At 48.2% G+C, this 12,291-nt stretch overlaps 2 protein-coding genes across 2 annotated transcripts; both read left to right on the top strand.

The window, feature by feature from the left end:
* Positions 1-2,740: 2,740 nt before the first annotated feature.
* LHYA1_G004158 (uncharacterized protein) lies at positions 2,741-4,718 on the top strand (the record flags this gene model as incomplete). The annotated part of the gene is made up of 2 exons (XM_031149120.1): positions 2,741-2,786; positions 2,887-4,718. The coding sequence occupies 2 exons, from the start codon at positions 2,741-2,743 to the stop codon at positions 4,716-4,718; spliced, it is 1,878 nt and encodes a 625-aa protein (XP_031005458.1).
* A 2,932-nt stretch (positions 4,719-7,650) lies between these two features.
* Positions 7,651-10,335, top strand: scy1 (putative inactive serine/threonine-protein kinase; the record flags this gene model as incomplete). The annotated part of the gene is made up of 7 exons (XM_031149121.1): positions 7,651-7,773; positions 7,827-7,964; positions 8,018-8,128; positions 8,183-8,329; positions 8,380-8,753; positions 8,803-9,097; positions 9,148-10,335. The coding sequence occupies 7 exons, from the start codon at positions 7,651-7,653 to the stop codon at positions 10,333-10,335; spliced, it is 2,376 nt and encodes a 791-aa protein (XP_031005459.1).
* Between the last annotated feature and the right edge of the window lie 1,956 nt (positions 10,336-12,291).

Raw genomic sequence — 12,291 nt, forward strand, 5'->3', positions numbered from 1 at the left:
AAAGCACGAAGTACAAGCTATGAGCTCCAATCTGCAAAGTGGGGGTTTGAGATAGATTCGCTGAGATTGAAGGCAAGAGGGGTACGGTTAGGGAGGTAGGAAACAGTAGAAATTGAGGAAAGAAAAGTTGAAGGGAAATGGAACAAACAGGTGAAGTGGGAGCGAGTGGGGTAAAGGATTAATTAATGATGGCCGGTGGAGAATACTCGACTCATGTATATATATACCTACTCCGTACCTGGATACTCTCCGTATTGTAGTCCGTCATCGCAACAGGAGGAAAGAATGGATGATGGAAAGGAAAGGTCGGGAACACGGTGCAGGTACCAAGCAGCCTTGCCATTGGTGCGAAAGTACTTGCTGGGGCGGGTAGCTAGCTTGATTCAGCCCTAAGGCCAAAGACCATTCCGATATAAATCCGCCGGGAGCAAAGACGGCAGTTTGATTGGGCCAAGAGGGGAGCTAGTCCTAGAAGAGGCAATATTTGGCCTTGGCGGTGCGCCGGCTTCACGTCATTTGAAAACTTTAAGTATACACCGCTTGTGGCGGCAAATTACCTCCAAGGTCCGTATTTGTAGATACGGAGGTATCTGGATCTTCGCCGATGAACTGCTTCAAGTATGCCGCCGCATCCAGGTATAGAGAATGCAGTCAGGTCCCTTGAGGTCGGAGCAGGAGTACTTGTATGCCGACCAAACCAAGAGCGACGTCGCAAGACAACATAAAGCGAGTCAGGTTCGGCGAGATGGAGTCCAACTTTGACGTTGAGGATCTACGGTATTACTGTGGTGCTGAAGAGTGGAGGGGAGAAGGGCGCGTATGGAAGATCGTCCACGTCGATGGAAGAACCTGGGAATTACAACAGACAAATAACCTCTAGGTAACGTACAGCCTGAGAAATGAAAGGAAAGGAAAGGAAAATAAGGCAGAATGAGTAAAAGTACCCCAAGCAACAATTGGAGAGGAAAGGAACCAGAAAAGAAAGCAACGAAAGTACCCAAATTAAATAGATTAGAACTCTACAGTAACGTTGGACAGATAAGGAAAGATATTATTCGATAAAGTAAGACTCAATCAGTCTTTTTTCCTGGTTTCAAAGGCGTAGGTATAATACCTAGGATGCCCGTCATTGCGATGCAAATGTTCGTGACTGTATACAGTAAGTAGTGGTTTGGAATCTGCAATTTTCAGTTGGAGGTTGAAAGCGCGATGGATGTTTGAGTTTGAAGTTCAAGTTGATTTTCACTCGAGAGGGGGGAATCCCGTGGTTCTTGGAAGGGTACGGCGGTATACGGCCTGGTGTTGATTCCGGGCCCAATACAGGTCTTCAGAGATGACATTGAGGTGGGTAGGTCGAACTCGTATGTGCAATACCTACCTACTTTGAAGTACTCTGAGACGCTGGTAGAGGTGTATTCGAGAGGGCTTGGTGTGCGGGTGCGGGATAGTAGAGGATGCTAAACCTGGCTGTGACGCCAGCTGGAACTGCGAGAGGATTTCGAGAGATGTCGGATCTAGCTATAAGATAAGCCGTCAGACAGGTGCTCGAGTCTTATTAACGGTAGGTAAGGTCTTCCTCGTAAGGCATCACCGCGTGGTGTTTTGGAGAAGATGAGGAATTGATAGACTGTCCGGGTGTAATCACGGAAGGAATCAAATAAAGGAATACTAGGTGAGTGCAACAATTACACAGCCATGCGTGATGGCAAGGTGGCTATTATACTGTATAGAGATGGGTGGTTTGGGACTGCTAAGAGAAGATAACATTGAAATGAGATCAAATAGCATGCATGAAGCAGTTAGACGATGTCCGACTTGAAGGCCGTAAGTATTGTAGCAACCCGAGGCTCCAACATTGAGGAATACTTTGGCATGGAGGAGTCCCGAAGGCGGGGCTTGGTGGGGTTAAGCAAGAACCCTCGAATCCAAGACCTGCGATCCGTATGTCAGCGCTTGGCGGTTGTACGTGTTATACGGAGTAAGGTAAGGTAGAACTGAGGTCAAGCCTTCTAGACATGTAGCGGCATTCACAGGCTATCGTGATACAATCCTGTACCTTCTTACCGAGGTTTCAGTAGCCGCTGTTGGGGGCTGAGAGTTTAATTTAGAGTTAAACGCCCGCGTTACCTATTCTAAGATTTAAAGTGGAGACCCAGGAACAAATGAGTGAGATCGACCCACCAATACACCACTTTTGGGAGACTGCCCGTGAGGACAGGAATATGCTGTGTGTGTACTCTGCACCGTACAAAGATGTAGTGAGATGGAGAAGGAGAGAGGGGAGAGGGGAAAGGGAGAGTTTTCTAGTGCTGTCTAAAAAGTCTGGCTTGTTTGAAGCATCGAGATTCGAGCACAGACACAGCCAAGGGAACGGACGATGGCCCTTGCTCTTCTCCCCCAAAATAATATTATCAGCCAATAATCTCTTTCCTTAGGCGCCTGGGTCGTTTGCTGCCGGTGCGTACAAGTAGGGCCTTGGGATTTCCACGTTTCCTGGTGCTGTGCCGCTGGCTTTCATGCATGGGGTCCTCGAGGAATAGAATCCTTCAGCCCTTTACACGTAAACTCCTTTCCTTCTTCTAGTCCAGTCCAGTCCAGTCCAGTCCAGTCTTCCCTTTTCGTCCCTCTGTCTTTCAATCTTCAATACGGTCGCTCGTTTGGTGAGGTTCGATATTGAAGTTGTGCGTGTTGTATACGGACACCGTTTAACCAGAGATGAATTGTCTTTTCGCTTGCTAGAATGCGCCAAATCTGGACTGCGCCCAAGCGGACAACACCAGACGTTGGTCCTCACACCGCTGCAGCACTGTGGCTATGGATCACGATATGTCTTGTTGCAAACGTCGCAGCAGCAACGACTCCTACCGCTCTTGATATCGCACCTAGTCAGTACTGGTGAGTTTGGGGTTTTGTCTGATCGTGATCGCGTTTTGATTGTGATTGCTTTTACGCGCTGCGGAACTGACCGCTTGAATAGGGAAGGCAATGATGGACCATGGTCTTCATTTCCCATCTTGGTCGGCTCACCTGCGCAAGATACTCGAGTCCTGATATCGACAGCTTCGACATCAACATGGGTGGTTGCAGTTCAAGGCTGTCAAGGTTCTAATATCCCCTCTAATTGTTCCACGACTCGCGGCTCTCCTTTCAACATCTCGGCCAGCACGTCTTGGTTGGACAACGGCCCCTGGGGTTTAAATATCGAATCCAACTTGGGAACGAATTATGCGGCTGATGAAGGACAATTTGGTTGGGACACGGTGGGGTTGGGGTTCCAAGGCAGCGGAGGACCGACGTTGAATCACACGGTTGTTGCTGGATTACAAACGATGGATTATTATATCGGGATGTTGGGCTTGAACCCCAGGCCGACAAATTTTTCCGACTTCAATCATCCCCAGCCTTCCTATCTTAGTCTATTGTATGAGGACTTGAAGATACCGAGTCTGAGCTACAGCTATACGGCTGGAGCACAGTATAGGTTGAACAAGGTGCTGGGAAGTTTGACGTTGGGTGGATACGATGATTCTCTGTTTGAGGATAACAGTGTTACATTTCCTTTCTATTACGATCAATCGAGGGATCTTACAGTCGGACTCAAATCCATCACCGGAAGCGGTGGAGAATCACTACTCCCTAATGGTATACTGACTCTCATTGACACCACCGTCTCGCAAATATGGCTCCCCCTCGAAGCATGCACCGCTTTCGAGTCCACCTTTGGCCTTGTATACGACGAGACGACAGAATTATATCTCGTCAACGACACACAGCACACTGCATTGCAAACGCAAAACACCAGTCTTACTTTCACTCTCGCACCCACACTCGCAGGCACAGCCAGCATTAATATCACATTTCCTTACGCAGCATTTGACCTCGAGGTTTCCTACCCCCTTGTTAACACCACACAACGTTATTTTCCCCTACACCGCGCAGACAACGATACCCAATACACGCTCGGCCGCGTCTTCCTCCAAGAAGCCTACCTAACCGTCGACTACGGGCGCTCCAACTTCTCCGTCTCGCAGCGCAAATGGGAGCTCAACGCCGCCAAGCATACCGTTGACATACTCCCCAAGAACCTGACTGATACCTCATCAGGCAATGGCACTACTATCCCCGGCGCAACAGCAAAAAAGACAACAAAAACCAGCATCGGTGCCATCGTAGGCGGAATAATAGCAGGCGTGGCTGCCATCGCCGCCCTCGCATTCGGCGTCTGGTTTTTCCTCCGCCACCGCCGTCGCGCTGCAGCAGAACAGAAATCCGCCGAGCTCGCGCAGGCCATCGAGCGCGCCGCACAGGCAGAACAAGAGCACAAAGCTGCTCTGGCAGCCGGAAACACAAATTCGAACGGACATGAAAACGATCTCGGCATCTTTGGGGACCCATATCCAGCGGCGTATAAGCATGAGCTCGATACGCCGGGCGAGAAGACGCCGGAGATGTACGGATCCAGCCATTACGGCAACGTGGAGATGAGCGCCGAGGAGCTGATGGCGGAGTTGGCGGCCAGGGAGGAGAGTACGGTGGGGAGGTTCGAGTTGGAGGCGCCGCATGAACTGGCTGAGTTGAGTGGTGAAGATCGGAGGAGGATGGATTGGCAGGGTTTACCTAGCCAACAACAGCAGCGGAATGCAAGGAGGGATATTGATACGCCAGCTAGGAGTACCGGGACCCCGAGTCCGAGGCCTTTTAGTTGGCAGCAGCAATGATTGATTAACTCATAGTTGGCTGATCACAGACATAGCATGGCGTTTAACGGTTTTGTAATTAATCACTGACCGTTCTGGTTGTATATATTGAGTTGATCTGGGATATCTATAATACGACAATACAATGCATATAAAACATAATCTTCATCCTAATCCTGGTTCTATGAAAGAAAAGTAGATTGGGGATTTTAATTAAGAAGAGGGATTGAAATGAACGTTTGAGCCATGTATGTTCATAGGTATCTTAAGTGGGTAGGTAGGTATAGATAAGTCCTCTACTCTACTTATCCCTATATAGAATTTTCTTCACTCGGACAATCAGCTAGTCAGTCAGTCTTTTCATTTCCTTTAATTTCAAAAGAACCGGGGGGGCGCGGATCCGAAGATCGGTGCGGAGAGGGGAGGGGGGAGGGGGTTTATGATGTTAGGATTGGGATGCAGATGGGTGATGTTAGTGGTGTGATTGGGATCTAGGAGTTTTAGTCTTTGCGTATTAGGGGAAGCGGAAGGGTTCTAGCATACATTGTGAATGTAGCTTGGGTATCCGTTCCGGGAGCAATACTCGCAAGGCAAAGAAAGGACCATCCCTCCATCATCACAGAGCCTCTGACTATCAACAGCCCGGCCTGGCCTCCATCCAACGTTCCGCTAATTACCCACCCGATAGATCTTCAGATCCTTCTTCTTCTTACGCCTAACCTCCCCCGTCACCCGGTCAAGGGTATCATTCTGCTCAACCATAACCAGACAACCCGCCTCCCCAACCGCGGGTCTGAAATCCTCCGAAAACTTAATCCCGCCAAACTCCTCCGCAAAACGCTCCAGCTCGCTCAGCTGGTGCTCGCTGAAGTGCCTTTCGTCTAGCTGGCGACGCACCTTGCCGAATCGCTGTTTGCGGGATGGACGGGCGTCGATTTCGGCGCGCTTAGCCGTGTACCATTCCTCGGAGTATTCTTCGGGCCAGACGACGCGCGGGTCAATGTGGCCCCAGAGTTGGGATTCGAGGAGCTGTTTTTCGGTGGGCTCGTCCTCGGGTTGGGACTCGGACTGCTTTGCCGTCCAGAAGTCGAGGTCGGTGGTGTCGAAGTCTTCGGCGCGCTTCCGCGCTGCGATGGAGTTGGGGTGTGGGGCTGGGGCTGGGATTGAGGTTTCGAATAGGCTGTTGGCAGAGGTGTTGGTTTCTGGCTCCTTTTCCTTGCCGTTTAGAACTGAGGTTACTGCGGGTAGTGTAGGGAGTGGTGGTGTAAGCAGTGGAGGTGTAGATACTGTAGGTGTAAATAGGTTGGGTGTAGATAATGTAGGTAGACCTTCGGCAGAAGGATTGTCGTTCGGAGCAGATGACTCCTGGTTCGCTCTTTCAATATTGTCTTCTAAAGGCTCAAGATCTGGTATCTCATCATCATCTGACAGAGTTGCAGTACGTGTTGCGAGCCTGCGATTGCTTGCCCTGCTGCTGCTGCCTTCTTTTCTGGCTACCATTGGTACAAAAGAGTCCCTTGGATTGATACTCGATGTCCGTTTGCGCTTTAGCAGATGCCTGTCTTCCGGCTTGATATTATACAGCTTATCTTTGTGAAAAGGTTTCTTTATAGGCGCGGCCATCGTCACCGCTGGCACCTGCTTCTGTTGATTATGCCTTTGCTCTATGACGTGATACTTGCATAAAACCTTCCCTCCAATGGGTTCTAGTAGAGGTTGATTTCTGCAGTTCGGGCCCTCGCAACGGCGAGGCTCTTGGGGCACGAAGCTAGGCGCTGATGAGGTTGAGGGATGATTCGCTTCCTTTTTTTGACAACGCTGGCACATGAAGTCTGCAGCCCTAATAGTCTATAAGCAAGATGGCTTAGAGAGAACACAGCGAGGTAGACATACTTCGTATCTAGGATCTCCGGCTTATGGCAGCACGGGTGCCATTTCCCGTTACATCTAGAGCATTGAATTAAGGGTTTGGATTTCGAGCCCCATTCTTTGCAAACATGGCAAGGATGCTTGCTCCGGCTACCGGTAGACGAAGATACGGTAGTAATAGAGCTGGAGTCATTGAAGTCTTCCAAGCTGTGTCTCTATTCACATATTAGTAATAGGTTCTGCCCATTTTAAACCGAATATCTCGAGGAAAATTGTGCGTCTCAGGTCTTTTCAGTTTATTTGAGTCGTCAACCTACACTTAAGTGGCTTCGCATCTCGGCATCAACAGTAGAGGTGTGGAGACCAGAACCGTCAAAAGCTTTGAAGCAGTCGGACCTTTTACCAGATTGTTTCATCATAGACGTATGACCTGAAGAGATGAAGATGCATACCTTTGCGAAGGGGTTGACCGCATCTGATACGCCTCCCATTGATGTTCTATCAGTATCTGAAGCTGGGTTGCCGGCTGAACAAGGTCGAGAAGTTGTCGAATCCATTGCTTATCCGGGAACAAGAACTCGTCCGTATAAAGTGTACAACCAAGTGAATAAAGAAATCAATTCCGTAATCAAAAGAAACTATAAATCATAATGAGTAACAAGTAACAATCACGCGACTGGGGGGAGCTTACTTATGCTCAAGAGGAAGCTAGGCTTGCTAAGAAACCTGGTTTTTCTCTGCCCTTGATCTCAACAACATATAAATATCCCTTTAATATTACGCGTATCAATTCAATTATCGTTCATATTGAGTTGAATCTGGATGAATGTTGTTTGCTTAACGGTTTCGAGGTTCACAACGAGCAGAGAGATATAACGATGCGGGAGAGGGAGCTACAGTAGCGGGCGGGGGCGGGACTGAGGTGAGGCTACGAGGCTACCCCTACAAGTACCCCTATACGAGTAATAGGGCCATCGATAATGCCACATATCGCAAATCATAGCCGTAACTTCCAAAAGAACACCCCTCCATCTGCCAAATAGTTCTGCGGATCTAACCTTCCTGCTTTCCATTTTCCTTTCAAATGGAGTTTTTCAAGTCAGCTGTAGCCTCGGCGATCTCAAAGGGACCTCCATTTCCCTATACCTTTGGCGACCGAGTCGATATAGACACCAGTATCTGGACTCTGTACAATGGAACCAAGCGCGTATGGTAGCAGCCTTCCGAGTTTTATGCTTGACCTCTAACAATTTACTACAGGAAGATGGATCGAATTGTAGTATATTCTCCTTCGATGTTACCGCGAATAAGAACCGTCTGCCAATGGCAAAGAATGCCGTCAGGAAATTACGAACCTTGAGGCATCCGGGGGTCATCAAGGTCTTTGATACAGTGGAGGTAGGACACTCGAGAAACGCTATAGCCAATACACTTTAACAACCTGCGAATAGACAGAATCATACATATACATTGCTACGGAAAGGGTCGTTCCCTTGAAGTGGCATATCAAGCGCAAGAGCATGAGCACAGAGACTTTGAAATGGGGGCTATTTGGTGTAGCAGTATGTTGGGGTTGTCCAAAGATCTGCGGCGCCAGCTAACTCTATACTTTGCAGAAATCAATTAAATTTATCAATGACGAAGCTTCATCGGTCCATGGCGCCCTACGAGTCGGATCCTTGTACACAGGCGAGAGCGGGGAGTGGAAAGTTGGCGGATTCGAGGTCTTGAGCAGCATGAAGGATGATGAAGCAATAATATACGTATGCATACACAGCTCTGGGAATCCTAACAAAGTTCTAACTCGTTGAAGAATTATGGAAGCCTTGTTCCCGATGCTGGTCGATATACACCCCCTGAGCTGGCAAAGTCTGGCTGGGACGACATTAAACGACATCCTCTCCATGCGGTAGACGCCTACAATTTCGGCACTCTGATATTCGAAGTCTTTAATGGCGATTTCATAGGGGGCGATCAGGCTGGCCAGACTAAAAACATTCCACCGACAATGCATTCGAGTTACAGACGACTGGTCAATAGCAATCCTAAAGCAAGAGTCAGTGTTGGGAATTTCTTGGACCAAGGACAGCGAAATGGCGGCTTCTTCCAGACACCACTCATCAAATTGACGGACAGCGTGGATAATCTTGGTATGAAGAATGAGGAGGAACGAGAAGAGTTCTTGAAGTGAGTTATCATTCCTGTCTCGGGCTCTCGTAATGCTGACATGTGATAGTGATCTAGATCAACTATCAGATGACTTCCCAGAGGACTACTTCAAGATGAAGATTCTCCCTGAATTACTCAAATCTGTGGAGTTCGGTGGAGGCGGCCCAAAAGTCTTCGGTGTGGTTATGAAGATCAGCAAGAAGCTTAGCGACGATGAATTCGAAGGGAAGATCACACCTGCAGTTATAAGACTATTCGGCAGCCCAGATCGAGCCATACGGGTTTGTCTATTGGATAATTTACCTATGATGATAGACAGATTACCCCAAAAGGTGGTGAACGACAAGATTTTTCCTCAAATGGTAAATGCCACTTTCTTCTGTCCTAGTATTACTTCTGACCCGAAAAACAGGTTACTGGATTTACCGATGTTGCACCCGTAGTTCGGGAACAGACCGTTAAAGCTGTCTTGACAATCATTGGGAAGCTATCGGATCGAACCATCAACGGAGAGCTATTGAAGTATCTTGCCAAGACTTCGAATGATGAGCAACCGGGAATTCGTACAAATACAACAATATGCTTAGGCAAGATCTCGAAAAATCTAGGAGTTGGCAACAGAGCAAAGGTGTTGATCGCAGCTTTCACTCGGTCACTTCGTGATCCCTTCGTCCACGCGCGCAACGCCGCCCTGCTGGCACTGGGCGCTACGGCCGATTCGTTCAGCGAAGATGATTGTGCAAATCGGATATTACCCGCTATATGTCCCTGCCTAGTCGACAAGGAAAAGCTCGTCCGCGATCAATCCAACAAGACCATGGATGTCTTCCTTCAGAAGATTCGGAAGCACGCCTCTACAATGGCCGACACTGTTTTACCACCCCTTACTGCAGTAGACGCATCAAACGCATCCGCACCTCGGATGAGCACGCCACAACCAAACTCAAGCGAAGCAGCCTCATGGACCGGTTGGGCCATCTCTTCATTCACAAACAAAGTCTCCTCCACAGCCGGCGAAATGCAATCCAACGGCACCACCACACCCATCGCTCCACGACCCAGCTCCGTTCCCGCGACTAGCGAAATCCGACGCCCAGCCCCAATAACAGCGTCAGCATCAAACCTCCACCGACAAGCCGTTGCGTCACCCCCCGCAACCTCAACACGTACCTCCACATCCTCCAACACGAATGAATACTTCCAAGACCGTAACCCTTCCGAAGAAGTGGACGACGCGTGGGGCGATATGGAAGAAGAATCTTTCTTCGACGCCCCATCCGAAACACCGAAACAAACTCATACACCTTCTGCGTCCAATCCATTTGATGATAACGGTGAGCCTGATTTCGCGGGCTGGCTGGCTGCGCAGAGTCAAAAGAAGCCTGGGTCGAAACCACTTCCCAAAGGACTTGCTAAACCTGCGAATGGAAGACCGGCGACGAGTACTAGGATACAGAGTACGGGCGGTGTTGGGGGTGCGGGGGCGAAGAAGGCGGCTGCTACTGCGGCCAGTGTGAAGCCGAAGCCGGTAGTTGCCAAGACGATTGATACGAAGCCGAAGGAGACTGGGGATGACGAGGGGTGGGGTGATGGATGGTGATGACAAGCAAACCAATGAACGAAAGTTGACAGCAGGCATAGCTATGGCGTTATAACGGCTTTGGATACCAGGTCAAGCGGGATACATATAAACTAGCTTGGAGAAGGAAGAATATGGAAATCCTCCGGCGGAGGGCATTTCTGACTCGGAGATTATCATGCGTATTCCGAGCGTTGTGCTAATGTAAGTTTTGGTTTCTTAATTAATGGAGATGGCAGTGCTTCTCTTTTAATTCGACCACATTCCCACTTTACTTGAAAATTCCAAGTAACTTAATTCAAAGGTAAATCTAAACCATGCCGTCACGATATAACATATCCTGATACTCCATCTCTTCTCTCGCTAGATACGAAGTACAGCCTTGACCAAACCTCTACGGCATGTTCTGCGTGCCTTTCGCTATCTGCCGGCCTACCACACCCTGAGTTTCAATTCTGGCATACGACTTCTACCAATGGAAGATCGAGTTTCGAATTCAATATTTCTTGATTCATATATTCAGTCCTTTGCTGTCAAGGAATCTTTTTCGGTCATTTCTTAGCATTCATTCGTTCGTTTGTCCATTCCTGATAAAGAAAGCCCTAGCTTGGCGTAACCAGTTGGCTTCACAGATACCGTATCGTTTTTAATCCTTCTGTGGGATCTTGATGCTATGTCTCAGACTCTCAGATCCTACCTACTGGCACGCTTGGAATTTCGGAATTGTTATTAGAACTGAAAATCTATGAAGCTAGACGCTTCTCTGTTTTTAGATTGTGGAATTCAGTGGTTTAGTAAATTAACGTGCGCATTGCAGAAGTACGTAAGCTTGTTTGTTTTTCTTGTGTAATTCGGTCGTTTTGGAATATCTATAAAACAAACGTAGGATATCAAGGACGAATAGGTTACCCAGATTCAAGGATATCTGAGTTTGATACACCAGATGGAGGAAGAAAGAAGATGAAGAAGCGAGAGAAGGGACGTAGTAAGGATCAACCCTACTCTTTTAACCGACGAGTGTACTAAGTATTATTGCTCGAAATACGTGTCATCTGTTGGATGAAAACCACTGCGCGGTGAACCATTCATGTAGGGGATGGTTGTCAAGGATTTGTTTCTGTCTTCTGTCGGTTATTGGTATTCACTTGGTGCCGTTTTTCATGGTGTGAACATTGGTGGCGAAACGTAAAACTTCTAATTTCCTCTGTTCTTGAGTTGAAGGAGATAGTAGGGTATGGTAAGCTAGAACCTGTCCCTTGTGGTTCACGAAATGATAGTAGTTGCCGTTATGCTTGTTTGTTGCATGATGAAGATTTGTCATTCAGTTGAACATCAATATATATACCTCTATCCCCAGAAGGAAGTGCGCGTGTGGAAAAGTTTCCGGGCATATACATCTCGATGAGGCCAGGAATAGCATCGAAGAGCGTCACTTTCAAATCATCTATGGAGTCATGCAGCTTGAAATCTTGAGGAAAGCTCCGAGACTTGCTGCATGCCATTGCAATGATTCCCGGTATGTCTTCAAATGTGTTTAGGATGTCTTGTCTCACCCTCTCTCTACTTTGAGCAAGCTGCAACCTTATAATCAGCATTAGAAACTGGAGATTTTTGAGTTACGCGCACATAGAAGATGATTGCGAGCCCATCATGAAGTACACCAATTGTAGGGATTCTCTCCCGTACAGGAAATGCAGACAAATAGAGTTATTGATATAATGACAGGATCAATGCTAATGCAGCTTTCTCACCCCGTACTCACGTCCCCTTATTTCCATGTCCGCGCAGGGTTTTAATTGCGGAGCTGTGCGGTCAAACTTCGTACAAGATTCGGCAGATGAACGGATAAGCGGATGAACTCCAGCGCTTGTCTTCAACGTCCTTCTTGCGGCATCTTACTCGACAGGATTTCTGGTCCCATGAGAGTATCTGGGGTTGCACACCAATGCCGGGCAGCTGAATGCAGAAAGACAACCA

The sequence above is a fragment of the Lachnellula hyalina genome (genome assembly GCF_007821495.1).
Source record: "Lachnellula hyalina strain CBS 185.66 chromosome Unknown contig00064, whole genome shotgun sequence".
Lineage (NCBI taxonomy): Eukaryota > Fungi > Ascomycota > Leotiomycetes > Helotiales > Lachnaceae > Lachnellula > Lachnellula hyalina.